The sequence below is a fragment of the Bos taurus genome, chromosome 1 (genome assembly GCF_002263795.3).
Source record: "Bos taurus isolate L1 Dominette 01449 registration number 42190680 breed Hereford chromosome 1, ARS-UCD2.0, whole genome shotgun sequence".
Lineage (NCBI taxonomy): Eukaryota > Metazoa > Chordata > Mammalia > Artiodactyla > Bovidae > Bos > Bos taurus.
The window spans coordinates 70380432-70396978 of NC_037328.1; the positions used below are offsets into that span (position 1 = coordinate 70380432).

General features: G+C 41.6%; 1 protein-coding gene across 9 annotated transcripts in view; it reads left to right on the plus strand.

Moving 5' to 3' along the window:
• Positions 1–4137: 4137 nt before the first annotated feature.
• The window catches only part of RUBCN (rubicon autophagy regulator), a 51066-nt gene continuing 38656 nt past the window's right edge, over positions 4138–16547 (plus strand). For 8 of the 9 annotated variants that reach the window (XM_059875786.1, XM_059875851.1, XM_010801168.4 and 5 more), the window contains exon 1: positions 4138–4397. In XM_059875786.1, coding sequence (XP_059731769.1) covers positions 4333–4397 — 65 coding nt within the window. In that variant the 5' untranslated portion in view covers positions 4138–4332. The remainder of the gene's footprint in view (positions 4398–16547) is intronic. The other variant, NM_001101897.2, reaches the window with a different exon arrangement.

Below are 16547 nucleotides of genomic sequence, written 5' to 3' on the forward strand. Positions count from 1 at the left end.
ATGTATAAGAGGTGACATGTAAAAGAATATTCATAGCAGCACTGTTTACAATAGCAAAAACTTTGAAACAAACCAAATGCCTATCAGTGGAAGAAAACATGAATAAACCAGTTCATTCACACAATGAACTCTTATATTGCAGTCAAAATCAATGAGCTATAGCGATACACGTTATAAACAAATCTTATCAATGTAATATTAAGCAGAAAAAGCCCTCAAAGAATAAATACAGCTTAATATCATTTTTATAAAGTTAGAACACAAAAATGTTATGGATAGATTCAAAGAAACTATTTAAAAAGAGAAGCAGTGGAATTATAAACAAGGAATTCAGAATATGGCTACCTGGGGTGAGGGAAAGCAAAATGATGGGATTGGGCAGTGGGCACATGGCTAAAGGTTGTCACGTTTATTAATTGACTGCTTTAAAGAACATAAGTGTAGGGAATTCCCTGGCAGTCCAATGGCTGGGCCTCCCTGCTATCACCATCACTGCACTATCACCATCAGTGCACTGTCACCATCACTGCACTACACCGTCACTGCACTATCACTGTCACCGCACTGTCACCGTCACTGCACTATCACTGTCACTGCACTACACTGTCACTGCACTACACCACCGCTGCACTGCCACCGTCACTGCACTACACCGTCACTGCACTATCACTGTCACCGCACTGTCACCGTCACTGCACTATCACTGTCACTGCACTGCCACCGTCACTGCACTATCACCGTCACTGTACTACACCGTCACTGCACTGTCACCGTCATGGCACTGTCACCGTCACTGCACTACACTGTCACTGCACTACACCACCGCTGCACTGCCACTGTCACTGCACTACACCGTCACTGCACTGTCACCGTCGTGGCACTGTCACCGTCACTGCACTATCACTGTCGCTGCACTACACCATCGCTGCACTGCCACCGTCACTGCACTACACCATCACTGCACTGTCACCGTCACTGCACTGTCACCGTCACTGCACTACACTGTCACTGCACTAGCACTATCACTGAACTACACCATCACTGCACTGTCACCATCACTGCAGTGTCACCATCACTGCAGTGCCACCATCACTGCACTACACCATCACTGCACTGCCACCGTCGCGGCACTGTCACCATCACGGCACTACACTGTCACTACACTATCACCGTCACTGCACTGTCACTGCACTACACTATCACTGCACTACACCATCACTGCACTATCACTGTCACTAGTGCTATCACTGCAAGGTGCCCCAGGCTCAACCCCTGGTTCCTGTGAGTTGTTCCATGTGGACCAAAAAAAAAAAGTGTAAACCCAGTTTGGGACATATGAGGAAATTCCTATTTTCTAGAACTTTTACCACAATTTTAGCTCTAGAATTTCTTGATAAAGCTGACTTTCGTGTAAATATATGTTAAAATCCAGGTGGCATTAATTTGGGATTATACCATATGCCAATAAATGAAGTTCATACATTTGTAGACATAGAAGGTTCTGAAACCCCAATGACTAACACTGCCCCTTTCTTAAAAAGTATAACCCTTTATAAGGAAGATATGAGAAAGTTTGAACAAATAGTATTTTTTATATAAATGGAAGTTGGAAAGCACATTTTGCATTAAAATTCTCTTCCCCTTTTAATTCACAGAAGTTTTCTTAAGTTTGAAAATTCCTAAAAGTCATGTATGATTTTTAATAGAGCAACTAGTCTTTATGTAGTTAAATTAGATCCCTCCCTAGCAGAGTAATGCTGATTCTGTTGCCTTTCCATGGCTCTAATCCCAGCCTCCTTGTTTGCTACAGCTACTGCCCAAGTTTAGGCCTGGATTTGCAAACTAGTAACACAAAGGGTACATTTATTCTATGGGCTTTTTTTTTTCTTGGCCTGTGTATTATTTACATTGGCTTCCTTGGTGGCATAGAGGTAAAGACTCCACCTGCAATGCTGAAGACCCAGGTTCCATCCTTGGGTTGGAAAGATCACCTGCAGAACAAAATAGCAACCCACTCTGGTATTCTTGCCTGAGAAATCTCATGAACAGAGGACCCTTGAAGGCTATATAGTTCATGGGGTCACAAGAATAAGATATGACTTAGCCGACAAACAACTTTCACACTTAAAAAAAAAAAATGTGGCCAATAGTTTAAAAATCGGAAATTTTACTTAAAAGGCGGATTCCAGTTTTACTAAAAGCTCAGAATATTTTCAAACATTCAACCATAGCTGAGACTTTCCTTCTTGAAGGCAGTATGGACAGTCCAGTTCAGAGTTTCAGCCATTCTTCTACAACTGGCTCACTTCACTCACAGGCATTACCTGCTTGGCCTCTCTAGGGATGTCCAACCTCTTCTCATATCCCTTCTTTTGCCCTTCCCTCCAACATAGTACTCTTGCTTGGAAAATCCCATGGACGGAGGAGCCTGTTAGGCTGCAATCCATGGGGTCTCTAAGAGTCGGACACGACTGAGCGACTTCACTTTCACTTTTCACTTTCATGCATTGGAGAAGGAAATAGCAGCCCACTCCAATGTTCTTGCCTGGAGAATCCCAGGGACGGGGGAGCCTGGTGGGCTGCCGTCTACAGGGTCGCACAGAGTCGGACACGACTGAAGTGACTTAGCATAGCATTAGCCAACATAGTACATACCCATTACTTCTCCACATTGTCAAAAAATAGAAAGTGAAGAGAAACTAAAAAGCCTCTTGATGAAAGTGAAAGTGGAGAGTGAAAAAGTTGGCTTAAAGCTCAACATTCAGAAAACGAAGATCATGGCATCCGGCCCCACCACTTCATGGGAAATAGATGGGGAAACAGTGGAAACAGTGTCAGACTTTATTTTGGGGGGCTCCAAAATCACTGCAGATGGTGACTGCAGCCATGAAATTAAAAGACGCTTACTCCTTGGAAGGAAAGTTATGACCAACCTAGATAGCATATTCAAAAGCGGAGACATTACTTTGCCAACAAAGGTCCGTCTAGTCAAGGCTATGGTTTTTCCAGTGGTCATATATGGATGTGAGAGTTGGACTGTGAAGAAGGCTGAGCGCTGAAGAATTGATGCTTTTGAACTGTGGTGTTGGAGAAGACTCTTGAGAGTCCCTTGGACTGCAAGGAGATCCAACCAGTCCATTCTGAAGGAGATCAGCCCTGGGATATCTTTGGAAGGAATGATGCTAAAGCTGAAACTCCAGTACTTGGGCCACCTCATGCGAAGAGTTGACTCATTGGAAAAGACTCTGATGCTGGGAGGGATTAGGGGCAGGAGGAGAAGAGGACGACAGGATGAGATGGCTGGATGGCATCACTGACTCAATGGACATGAGTCTGGGTGAACTCTGGGAGTTGGTGATGGACAGGGAGACCTGGCATGCTGCAATTCATGGGGTCGCAAAGAGTCGGACACGACTGAGTGACTGAACTGACTGAACTGAACTGAAGCCGGTTTGATCGAATCACTTCTTGATTTGCTCATTGTTCTCAGGATAAAATCCAAACTCAGAATGGCTTCATGATCTTGTCTGCCTGCTCACTCACACCATTCTGTTCCTCACCTCGTCCCACCTCTGATTACTACTCAGGATCAGCTGTTCCCAAACCAACTTCCTCATGTCTGTGCTTCCTCTCACCTTTTCTTCCTTTCTCTAGGTTGTCATACTCATCATAAAAAAACTGTTCTGACATCAGTCCTCCAGGAAAGCTTTCCCCAAAGCCTCTCCCTCCTGCTCTTCCTTTGTGACACCAAAGCAACCTGAGCTCTTCTGAGTTTGTGAGTTCTTTATTAAAATTGTTGAGGACCCCAAACACCACCAACAGATGTTAAACCTGGGTAGGCTGAAGTGGGGTTAACCGTTCTTGGATTAAGACCAGCGTTATTTTCGAGTCTAGACCTCTGACCGAGTTTGGCCCCAAAGGTGAAGTGTGACAGGCGTGTGTAAGGGTCCACTCCAGTAGGAACTCTGGAGACTACGGCAGCTTTACTTTTGAGGCCCCTACTGCCCGTGAGGTGCACTAGGGAAAGCTAGCAGCCAGGGTCTGAAGTCCGCGGCGAGCGCAGCTTCGGATTGGATAGGGCGGTGCATGCCGGTAGCGGCTGGGCCTTCGAAGTGCTTGCTGGGAGTTGTAGTTCTCAGAGCCGGAAGTAGGGGGTGGCAGGGAAAGAATCCGCGGCTGAGGCAGCAATCAATGCTGCTGCCGTCACCCGGCCGTAGTGCATCACTCTGAGCCCACCCGCCGTGGGTGCCTCCTTGATTCCCGAGGGGCTCTGGGAGCCCTGAGGGGCGAAGCGACAGGGACGCCTCTCAAGAGGCGACGTCGCAGCCCCGGATGCGGCCAGAGGGCGCGGGAATGGAGCTTGGCGGCTGCGAGAAGGGCTTGCCGGAGGAGAGCAGGTGAGCTCGGAAAAGTCGCGCGCGGATGGATGCGCTGAAGCCGGGAGAGGTTTGGGAAGGCTCCCAGAGCACGAGGAGACGGACAGGAGGACTGCTGTTGTGGGCGACTTGTTTGGGAAGAAATTCTGAAAGGAGAGACGGGGAGGTTAGATCGGGCGGACGAGGGAACGGGCTTAGGGAGAGAGGAGGAAGGGTAGGCTATGCTGAGGGCGGGGGGCGGTGGAGGGTGTGCAGTAGTGGGTAAAATTCAGACCCAGGGCTGCTGCTGGACAGGAGGTGGACATTGAGAGGTGCTGTGGTGAGATTTCATAGGCCAGAGACTACAGATATCAGTAGGGGACAAGGTGGGTGCCCCGACTGAAACTTGCGGTGACAGCAGTTCAGGCCAGTATTAAGAAGGCTGAAGTAAGAATTTCTGGGAGCAAAGGTTGGGCATTGTGAGTGGCCTAGACAGAAGCTTAGGCAAAATGAGTGTGAGGAAGAAGGCGTGAAGGAGGGCCTGTGGGTGAAAGTGGGCGATTGTAAAGGCAGTGGAATGGGAGTGCTTGCTAATGAGACTAGCAGTGGAATGGGAGTGCTTGCTAATGAGACTAGCAATTGCGTGCGTGCCCTTTGTCAATGCTGGATCCCTGTCAGACAGTGACAGGAACCCCCTGTATTTAAACCCGTCACTCCTTACCCACATTGCAGCTAAGCGATTTCCCATTTATTTATATGAAACTGCTATCGAGTTCTTACCTTCTAGAAATTAGAAAAGCTGAATGTTGGCTTGGACTCCAGCTGTACTTCTGTGTAGGTGTTGCTTCATTAATAACTGTGGTCTTAACCTCTTAAGAATCTGGAATGGACAGGATAGAGCAGGAATGTGGCTTAAGGAAGTCCTTCTTGACTTTTAAAAACATTCAGATGTAGTTAGAGTCTCCGGAGCAGCTAGAATCCAAAGACTGGAATATTTACCTCTGAAAAAATATCAACAGGGGAAAATTAATGAGATTTTGTACATGAGTGAAGACCTGGCTATTTTAAAGAGTGACTCCTCTTTTATGTGCACGGTTAGCCTGTGGCTTGCTGTACAAAACCAAGGATGACAGGACTTGGGGTTACTGCATGAGATCTGTGAATGATGTGTTCAGTGAAACTGAAGAGCCTACTTCCCTTTTCCATGTTTCAGTTTCTGCTTATGTATATTTGGCTCTTTATTCTTCCTCCAGATGTCTGTGAAATGCTTCCTGTAAAAAGTCCTATATACTTTATAAACAAATTTTAGGATTATTTTTATTTTCCACTACCAGTTCATGTGGGAGAGGCTAAGTTGGAAATTCAGATTTCCTCCCAGCTGAGTTATTTATTTATTTAATGTATTTAACAAATACTTATTTACTACATGCCAGGCATTGCTTAAGAGCCTTACGAGTGTTATTAAATCCTCATAACAGCTGGGTGAGATAGGTACTATATTATTACCATTTGACAGGTGAGGAAGCTAAGACATAGACAGGATAAATAATTTGCCAAGGTCATACAGTAAATCCTTGGTGGAACTGGGATTCAGGCAGGCTCTACTTCTAATATCTATGCTATACTACCTCTCACTGTGCTAATATGCTGGGACAAAGAAATGTATGAGGTAATAAATTTATAGCATTCTTTGCCTGTCATTAATGTTACTAAGGCTTCTCCTTTGCAGATATCTTATTCTATTATTCTTTCCATGCTTGCTTCTTTACCAAGGAACTTTAGTCAAAACTTAATTTCAGTAGTGGGATTATCCCTACGAAATCACTCTTAATGTTAACATAGTCTACTCTCTGTTGGTGACTAGTTAACTTAGAATAATTTATTTAATGGGACTTTGTGACGCCGATGGCCTCTTTAGTTCTGGGTAGTCAAATGGTAAATAAAATACATGACTCGTGCCTGAGAATTGAGGCGTTGTGGCTGGATCACTGCAAACCTAACCTTCCTTTGGCCAATAAAACACCCAATTCAGAAGACATCTTCTTGATGAGATGGCATCATTTTTTTAAATATATGAAAGATATATTTAATATAATAAAATTATATTCTGAAAGCAGTTGATGGAGTGAAATGTGCATAAGCTTTATAGCCAGGTAGAGCTGCATTTGAATTCTAGCTCTACTGCTTAACTTGACTTATCCAGCCTGAATGGGAAGAGTGATACCTTCCTGACTGGTGAGGATTCAGTAAGATAATGTGCAAAAAGCTCCTCAGAGAGTGCTGATAGGTACTGAGTGCAGAAAATGTCTACTTCCTTCCCCTCCCCAGTTTTCTTGAAATAAGATGAGCGTGTGTTCTTCCACTTGCTGTTTGCAATGATATTATTGCTTGTGCTTCCTCCTTCCGTGGTTTCTCTATCCAAATTGAACAAACTGGGGACTGGGGTGTTGGCCTAGAATTTTTTTTTTTAATATTTATTTATTTGACTGCATCCAATCTTAGTTGCGGCATGTGGGATCTTTCATTGTGATGCACAGACTCTCTAGTTGTGGCACCTGGGCTCAGTAGTTGCAGCGCCCAAGTTTAGTTGCTCAGTGGCATGTGGGATCTTAGTTCCCCAACCAGGAATAGAACTCAAGTCCCCTGCATTGCAAAGCGAATTCTTAACCACTGGACCACCAGGGAAGTCACTTGGCCCAGCTTTTAACTTCATCCTTGGAGTGGAATGTCATAGATTCCCCTATTGCTTTCCATCTAGCTAGTAATCACTGGAAAAGTGCTCTAGTGCTTAGGGATGATACTTCACTTTTCCTAGACTTTCCTAAATACCGATTGTTTGGAGGGTGTCTGATGAAACGACTGAACCGTAATAGGAATGGTTCTTCTAGCACTGTTGTGTTACCCTCAGCTGACTTGGACTATGCCATCTCCATCTGATCTTGGAATGCAACTACTTATAGTTTTCCTGGTTTAGTGATTCAGATAGTCAGAATTCAAGTAGTAAGATACTTTTTAGTATCTCCAAACTGAGCTCATTTCATTGACCAAAACCTGTTCCTCCTCTGTCTTCTGTCTCAGTTAATAGGGTTTTCCATTCAGTCAGCCAAGCCAGAAACCTAAGTGAAATTTGATACTTCTTCTCCTTCATTTCCCATATCCAAGTAGTTGAGTGAGTTCTGTTTCTGATTTTTCTCCTGAAGCTTTTTTCCCCTCCATTTCCTCCATTGGCTTATATTGTTTTAGGAATGGCCAAATGTAGGTGCTTAAACAAAAATTTTTCCCTGCCTCTGTGCTGTTTTTTTCTGATGTGTCGGCTTCATTCTCAGCAGTTTTTTCTACAGGATAACCCTTGGCAACTTCAAGTTTAACAATCCATCCAAAAAAGGAAAAGAGCAATGCCAATAGGTATAGCAAAAGTGAAAATTTTTGGACTGACTTATGTTACTGTTTTTTTTTTTTTTTTTTTAATGTTACTGTTCTTGTAATCAGGGTATGAAATATGTTGCTCCATCAGGCCTCAGTTATATGCCCAACCTTGGATCCTGGCATAGGGTGATTCTTTTGTGGTACTTCATGGGCCGGGTCAAGTGCCAGAAGGGTGATTTCCCTGTGAAAAATCAGTATTCTGATACCAAAAGAAAGAGGCATGAATTCTGGGCAGATGTAAACAAAATAAGGCCTTTATTATTTCTCATTGTGGACTCTCCCAGTAGCCTCCTGACTAAGCTCCCAGTCTGAACCCAGTCCCTCAATTCCAAATGGCCTCCACATTGCTACCAACGTAATTTTTCCAGAAGCAAAGTTACTATAGTATTTTGCTCAGAAATGTTAAGTGATTCCTCACTGAAAATAGAAAGTCAAAACTTTTTCTGGTATTCAATATGAAGTTTCCAGTTACAAAACCGTGACATTCACTCACTCTTACATCTCCTCTCTCATCATTCTGATTCCTGCTCCTCTACATTTCCTGCGTTACCTCCTCTGCCTGGAGAGCTCTTAGTCGTCCTTTAAATAATGCTCCTTTAGAAGGCATCGTTGACCTGACCTTTTCCATCTCTCTTTTTACAGTACTTCTCACTCTATAGCATTTTTTTTTAAATGAGTGCCCATTTCCCCCATTGCACTCTGAATACCCTGAGAGCTGAGGACTGTTCTTTTTTAACTATCATAAGCGTGGTGCCTAGCACAGTGCCTGGCATATAATTGGTATTCATTGAATATTTGCACAAGGAATGAAAACAGTAGCAATTCGGTCCGGCTTCTTATGGTCGGGCAGGTGTTATTGGTACTGTTGCTATTGAAAAGGCCTCTTTTTTTTCCCCCTTCCTCTTTGTTCATTTTTCACATTTTCACGTTAGTTTTCGTTTTCTATTTCTTCCCTTTCTTTCCATTTTTCCTTTGACCATGCTCTGAAAGTTTATATAGCACTGATGGTAAAGCAAGTGGATCACATGATTCGGGGGCGATCCATACTGCTAGTCCAATTATTTGTACACACCTCTACCCCACAGAAACATAACTCTGAAGCCTTGGGGGAAAATTCTATTGTCAGAACCCGGGAGCCGGAGGTGTATCAGCTGACAGCATGGACCATAAGCTGAAGCTTTTCTCAGTATCTACCATCCCCACAGCTGTTTCTGCTTTTTACAGCTACTTTATTGCTTCTTCCATAAATGGAGTTTTTTTCTGTTTTTTTTATTTTGTTTTGTAATCTTTCCTCCAGAAACAACCTACCTTGGTGTTTATAGACCAGCTCTGTCCAACATGATAGCCACTGAGGTGATTTATGTCTAAATTAGTTAAAATAAAATAAAATTTTAAAATTTTGGTTTTTTAGTCATACTGCATAGACTTCAAGTGGTTAATGGCCACAGTGGCTGGTGGCTGCCATACTGGACAGCATAGATAGAGAACATTTTCAGCATCACAGAAAGTTCAGTTGAACAATGCTGCTGTGGATTTAAATATGCATTTTTTTCAGGAATGAACTGCAGCATGCTTACATGTTTTTAGTTACTCTGGATCAGGCTCACTTGTAGTATAACCTACAGTTGATTAGGAGAAGAAAAAAATTTTATCATAAGATACTTTTGAGAAGAAAGCAGTAAGAGTCATAATGCCATTCCTCTTTACCACCTTCACCTCTTTAATCACTTCAAGATTATTTTATTTTTGCCTCCTAACCTCCTAGAGAGTCCTTTGAGAGTTTAAAATTTTCCAAGGGTCCCCCCCACCCCGGTTTGTTCTATTTTTGTTATTTGTTCAATGTTTTATTGTTTTCTAGTCAAAGAATATATTTATACTACGTCTACTTTTGAGAATCTGTTGACTTTTTCGTGTGTGCCTTAGTACAAGGCTAGTTTCTGTGACTGTTCTGTATGTCCTTTAAAACAGTGTTCTTAAGGATGTAGTTTTCCAGATGTAATAGAACAACTTTATTCATCGTAGATTATTCAGCTCTTCTAATCACTTTTTTACTTTTAGTTTTCATGATCTTCCATTACCGTTGTTTTTTCTTTTCTATTTCCATTTTTCTTTTTCTTTTCTGCAGTTTTTGTTTTTTGTGTGTGTTGTTTTGCTTGATATGTTTTGAGGCCATGTTATTCGATACATAAGAACTAATGAGAGCTGTATCTTTGTTATTCCTTCTTTGTCTTTTTAAATATTCTTGCCTTGAATTCAACCTAGATATTAATATAGTTTCCTCCTACTTTTTTGTTTGATTGGATGTTTTATTTGAAATAGTTGAGTTTATTCCATTGATAGTTATTTTTATCTCATCTCAAGTCTTAATTCTGTCATTTTTTAAAACTGATTTTTATAATGTTCTCCTGCTGTTTTCTTTCCTTAGCACTTTTTGAAATAGTTTAGTTTTAGTTCTCATGCTCATGCTCAGTCGTGTTTACTCTTTGCAACCCCATGAACTGTAGCCCACCAGGCTCCTCTGCGCATGGAATTTTTCAGGCAAGAATACTGGAGTAGAGTGCCATTTCCTACTCCAGGGGATCTTCCTGATCCAGGGGTCAAGAGAGACAAAAGAGAGACTCTCCAAGACTCTTGGCAGGTGGATTCTTTACCACTAATGCCACCTTGGAAGCACCAGTTTTAGTTCTAATGATGGTAATCTTTTACTTTGAGTTAATTTCAGTTCAGTTCAGTCACTCAGTCATGTCTGACTCTGCGACCCCATGAGTCGCAGCACGCCAGGCTCCCTGTTCATCACCAACTCCTGGAGTTCACTCAGACTCACATCCATTGAGTCAGTGATGCCATCCAGCCATCTCATCCTCTGTCATCCCCTTCTCCTTCTGCCCCCAACCCCTCCCAGCATCAGAGTCTTTTCCAATGAGTCAACTCTTCGCATGAGGTGGCCAAAGTACTGGAGTTTCAGCTTTAGCATCATTCCTTCCAAAGATATCCCAGGGCTGATCTCCTTCTGAATGGACTGGTTGGATCTCCTTGCAGTCAAGGGACTCTCAAGAGTCTTCTCCAACACCACAGTTCAAAAGCATCAATTCTTCAGCGCTCGGCTTTCTTCACAGTCCAACTCTCACATCCATACATGACCACAGGAAAAACCATAGCCTTGACTAGATGGACCTTTGTTGGCAAACTAATGTCTCTGCTTTTCAATATACTTTAAAACTCCCTAAAACTGAGGTGACTGAGGCAGTATCTTTCCTCCTTTGCCTTTGCTATTGGAGTGCTCGTGTATGCACTGGTGTATCTTACTTGTAAAGCACTCTTCTACTCAGACAACCTAAGATGTAACTGTAGGGTAATGAGTTTGGCTTTCTTATGTGACTCACAAAATGAACTCTGTTGTCTTTCATTCTATTCAGTAAGCAGATTTGAGTCTCTTGTATACAGGATCATCCAATATTGAGGAAGTCTTTCTGGCTATCCTGCTTCAGTGAGAGCACCATGAACATAAACAGGGCTTTGGAATCTGTGCTGGAAGAGATTCGGCCCTGGTTTAAATGCAGTTAAGATATTCGTTGGGCATTGAGCACTGTAATTGGTCCTAATTATCACAAACTGTCCAATCCCAGAATTTTCTCTGAAGCAGAATGGGTAAGAAAGCTTTGTACTAGGTACCCCTTCTGATTTAAAAAATTGGGTTTATTAGATTTATGCTAAGAAGGCTTATTGTGGCAAATAGATGGAGGAACAATGGAAACAGCAAGAGACTTTATTTTGGGGGGCTCCAAAATCACTGCATGAAATTAAAAGATGCTTGCTCCTTGGAAGAAAAGCTATGACAAACATAGACAGCATATTAAAAAGCAGAGACATTACCTTGCCAACAAAGGTCCATCTCATCAAAGCTATGATTTTTTCCAGTAGTCACGTATGAATGTGAGAGTTGGACCATTAAGAAAGCTGAGCACCAAAGATTTGATGCTTTTGAACTGTGGTGTTGGAGAAGACTCTTGAATCTCTTGGACTGCAAGGAGATCCAACCAGTCAATCCTAAAGGAAATCAGTCCTGAATATTTATTGGAAGGACTGATACTAAAACTGAAACTCCAATACTTTGGCCACCTGATGCAAAGAACTGACTCATTGGAAAAGACCCTGATGCTGGGAAAGATTGAAGGCAGGAGGAGAAGGGGACAACAGAGGATGAGATGGTTGGATGGCATCACCAACTCAATGGACATGGGTTTGAGCAAACTCTGGGAGATAGTGAAGGGCAGAGAACCCTGGCATGCTTCAGTCCATGGGGGTTGCAAAAAGTTGGACACCACTTAGCAGCTGAACATTAACATGAGATTTATGCAATGGAAGTTCAAAGGAAAAGGAAAGTAATTCTACTATTATCTGCATGATGGTAGTACTTTCTGTAGGTTATTCTTTATTAATCAGCTATTTTATCTGTTTTACAGATAAGGGAACTGAAACTTAAGGAGTTTAGTGACTTGCACAGCTGGTTTGTGCAGAGCTATGCTATGCTATGCTATGCTAAGTCACTTCAGTTGTGTCCGACTCTGTGTGACCCCATAGACGGCAGCCCACTAGGCTCCCCCGTCCCTGGGATTCTCCAGGCAAGAACACTGGAGTGGGTTGCCATTGCCTTCTCCAATACATGAAAGTGAAAAGTGAAAGTGAAGTCGCTCAGTCGTGTCTGACTCTTAGCGACCCCATGGACTGCAGCCCACCAGGCTCTTCCGTCCATGGGATTTTCCAGGCAAGAGTACTGGAGTGGGGTGCCATTTCCTTCTCCATCCTTAGAGCTGAGAGGTGTATAATAAAGTCAAATGTGTTTTTTCTGTAAGCATATTATTTATTTAAAAAGCATCATATAAATATTTAACTACATACTCTACAAGTTAAATACTATATAATTAAAAACAGAAAATATAGAGCCAAATAAGAAAGTTAACTACAAATTAAACATTGTAGTTTCTTGCTTCCTCAGTGTTATGATACTTATTTCCCTAATTATGTTTTTCCTTGTTTTAAGAATGAATCCATTACTTCTTTCCAGGAAATGCTTTCTGGCATTAAAAGTCCTAGGTGCTTGCCTGACCACAGTCTGTCAGCATAAGATACCTTTGATACTTAAGTATTTAAAAAACCCTTTATGGTACTTTCCAGCTTCTTGTTTGCAAACTTGGTACATATTATTGACCTTTCATTAATTGCTAGCCTGACGGAAGGCGGAAATAGCTCCTCTCTTCTCTACGTTCCTTTATGAAACCAAAAGTAAACACGATTAACATATCACTATTTCTCTTAGTATATGTATGTTGAGATCACAAATATAATTTTACATTCTGCTTTTTATACTTTTACATACTTTCATTAGCTTTGGAAACTCTTCCTAATAAAATGTTTTACTGGTTTCATGATGTTCCACACATGGATGTCACATACCTCTCCTCACATTTCAGGGATCAGATCATTATCTGACTTGGGACAGCCTGACCTTCAACTCTGGTCTCAGGTAGATACCACATGCCAATCCAGACAACTGGCATGTTGTAGATGGGATATGCTAATAAGTTGAAGCTGTTTCTTTTTACCACTAAAAAGAGCACTGAATGTAGAAGATATACCAATATATATTTCTTGCATTGAATCTCATTTTACAGTTGCACAGTGCTCACTATTTACTATTGATTTCACTTATTTTTAGTGATTAGTTTTATATTGGTATATGGTATAACACTTCTTTAAAAAATAGCATTTACTTATAACTTTACTGTTTTAACCTGAGTGTCACTTTTAATTGTGATTTGGCATGCTTAAGACTAAGTTGGCATTTAGGGAAACTGTTTTTCTTGGGTATCCTTATTTGAGTTGCTTAAGTAATTCCTGTTCCTTTTCAAAGAATGTAGTCAAAATCCTCTGAAAAGAAAATAGATAGAACTTTATTCTGCAATTGGCTTTGCTGTTTGTTGATAAAAATAATTCAAGTAGAGATGGATTATACTGTCCCTTGCCACTTGGGCCTAGTTCTTCCTTGACATATGGTGAGATGCTTAGAAAGACCTGCTTTTAATTTATGGTGATTAAAGAAGAGCACTTTGTGGGACTTTCCTGGTGATCCAGTGGTTAAGAATCCCCCTTGCAATGCAGGAGACTCAGGGAACTAAGATCCCTCATGCCTTGGGGCCTGCACACTAAGCCCTGCACACTGCAACTGAGACCCGATGCAGCCAAATAAATAAATTTTTAAAAAAAATAATAAGAAGAAGAGCACTCAGTATACTTGCAGAAGTGGCTCTACAAAGGACTGCTTTGAGCCTAATCTAGTCCTTGCCTGTGCCCAGATGAGGTTACATGTGAATGCAGGATACCATTCAAATAATTATTACCAAACAGGTTTAACTTAGGAAAGACTGACCTCAGTTGCTAACAATCTGGGTCAACGATGAGGAGGAATATTTTACTTCCTATGGTGATCTATTGACATCTAAGATTCAAATATGAATGGATTAATCCAGCCACTATGTATGGGCTTCAGTTGAATTTAGTATTTTAACTCTCTGAAAATGAAAACAATATTATTAGGGAAAAGGATCCTAAAAAAGGCAAAGACACTGAAGAGACTGATTATATAAATAAAAAATTTTTTTAAAGTTTACTTTTACCTCTTCATGCTGCTGCTGCTGTTGCTGCTGCTGCTAAGTCGCTTCAGTCTTGTCCGACTGTGTGCAACCCCATAGATGGCAGCCCAACAGGCTCCCCCGTCCCTGGGATTCTCCAGGCAAGAGTACTGGAGTGGGTTGCCATTTCCTTGAGCATGTACCAAATATAGATGATTTGGTACATCTTAGAGTAAGAGCCACATTCTTTAGCTTTGGTATCTCAGTGACAATTCATGTTGGGGAAGAAAAGTTCTTTAGTTCATCCAGAAGTTGTTAATAAATCTGAATGCTCAAGGTTTCTAGAGTTTCAGTGCTCTTTGTAAAATTTTGGGATCAAAGCCCTAGGATTTAGGGTACTTAGTGTCTACATGCAGGATTTATGATGATGTTCTTTGATGTTTAAACTAGTAAGATCAATATAGAATGAATCAGAACACAGATATGCAGAGTCACTTGAGGAACCAGACTGGCTCTCAGGCCTGCACAACTTGATTGTAACCTATTGGAATTGTGTCAGTCAGAACAGGCCAGATTAACCCTGAGGAAGCATAGGAGATGGAGAGTCACGGAAGCAAAAGTTGGCAGTCAGTTGGCCCCTGTGATGGCAGTTTCTTACAGTACAACAGTAAATGGCCTTTTAATGACCACTTCAGTCCTGTGTGCATCTTGGTTACCTTGAAATATCTTTCAGGACTGGTTTAGAAATAGAACAGGGAAATGACCAACAGGTACATGAGAAAGTGCTCCACAAGACCAGTCATGAGGGAAATGCAAATCAAAACCAGAGTGTCATCTCACACCTGTTAGAAGGGCTAGCATTTAAAAGGCAAGAGACAACAAGTGTTGGTGAGGATGTGGAGGAAAAGGGACCCTAGGGCATTGTTGGTGGGATTGTAGTCTGGGGCAACCACTTTGAAAAACAGTATGGAGATCCTTCAGGATATTAAAGATAGAATTGGCATATGATCCAGCAGTTCTCCTTCTGAGTATATGTATCCCAAGGAAACAAAATCACTATTTCTTAAAGAATCTGCACCCCCATTTTCATTGCAGTATTATTTAAAATAGCCAAGACATGGAAGCACCCTAAGTGTCCACTGGTAGATGAATTGATAAAGAAAATGCCATACACACAGACACACACATGGGAATATTATTCAGCCATAAAGAAGGAAATCTAGCCATTTTTAACAGCATGAGTGGTGGGCATTAAGCTAAATGAAATAAATCAGACAGAGAATGGCAAATAAGTATTATCTCACTTATATGTGAAATCCCCCAAACCCCAAATGCATAGAAACAGAGAACAGATTGATTGCCAGAGGCAAGGGATGAGGGGGTGGGGGAAAAGGGTGAAATGGCCCAAAGGTACAAAGTTATAAGTCAGTTTTAGGGGCATAATGTACAGCATGGTGACTGTAGTTAACAGTTCTGTATTGTGGTAATATATTTGAAAGTTGCTAAAAGAGTAGATCTTAAATGTTCTCATCACAAGGAACAAAGTTATAACGGTGTGAGGCGATAGATGTTCACTGAACTTATTGTGGTAATCATTTCACAGTATATACATAAATCATTATGTTGTATGCCTTAAACTAATATAATGTTATATGTCAGTTACATCTTAGTAAAACTCGGTGGGGGGAGAAATAGAACAGGGGAGCCTGGTGACTCGAATGTTTAATGACATAAGGGTAAAAAAACCCTGGTGTCTCCCCATTTGAATAAATTCTTGATCTCAAGGGCTCTAGAGTAGATCACAGTGGCAGCCATCTGGCTTTTCCTTTTTAGATAATACTCCTGTACCAGACCTAGCTTCATTCATTTTATTTGTCTGCCATTACTCTATTCATCCACTTTTCAAGAATGGCTTAGAAAGTGTACAAAATGTAGGAGAGGTTAGTTTTGAGCACTGATGGAGTTAGAAAGGATTTCAATTCAGAACCCTCCTACCCTTGTAGCTATTTAAATGTTGCTAAACGGGTAATGGTAAAAGTCCCTTGAAGAAATTATAACCATCCCCAGGACTGTCCTTGAAAAGGAAAGAGCAGCGTTCTAAAAAGATATGAAAAAGCTAGGCAAAGTGTACAGCATA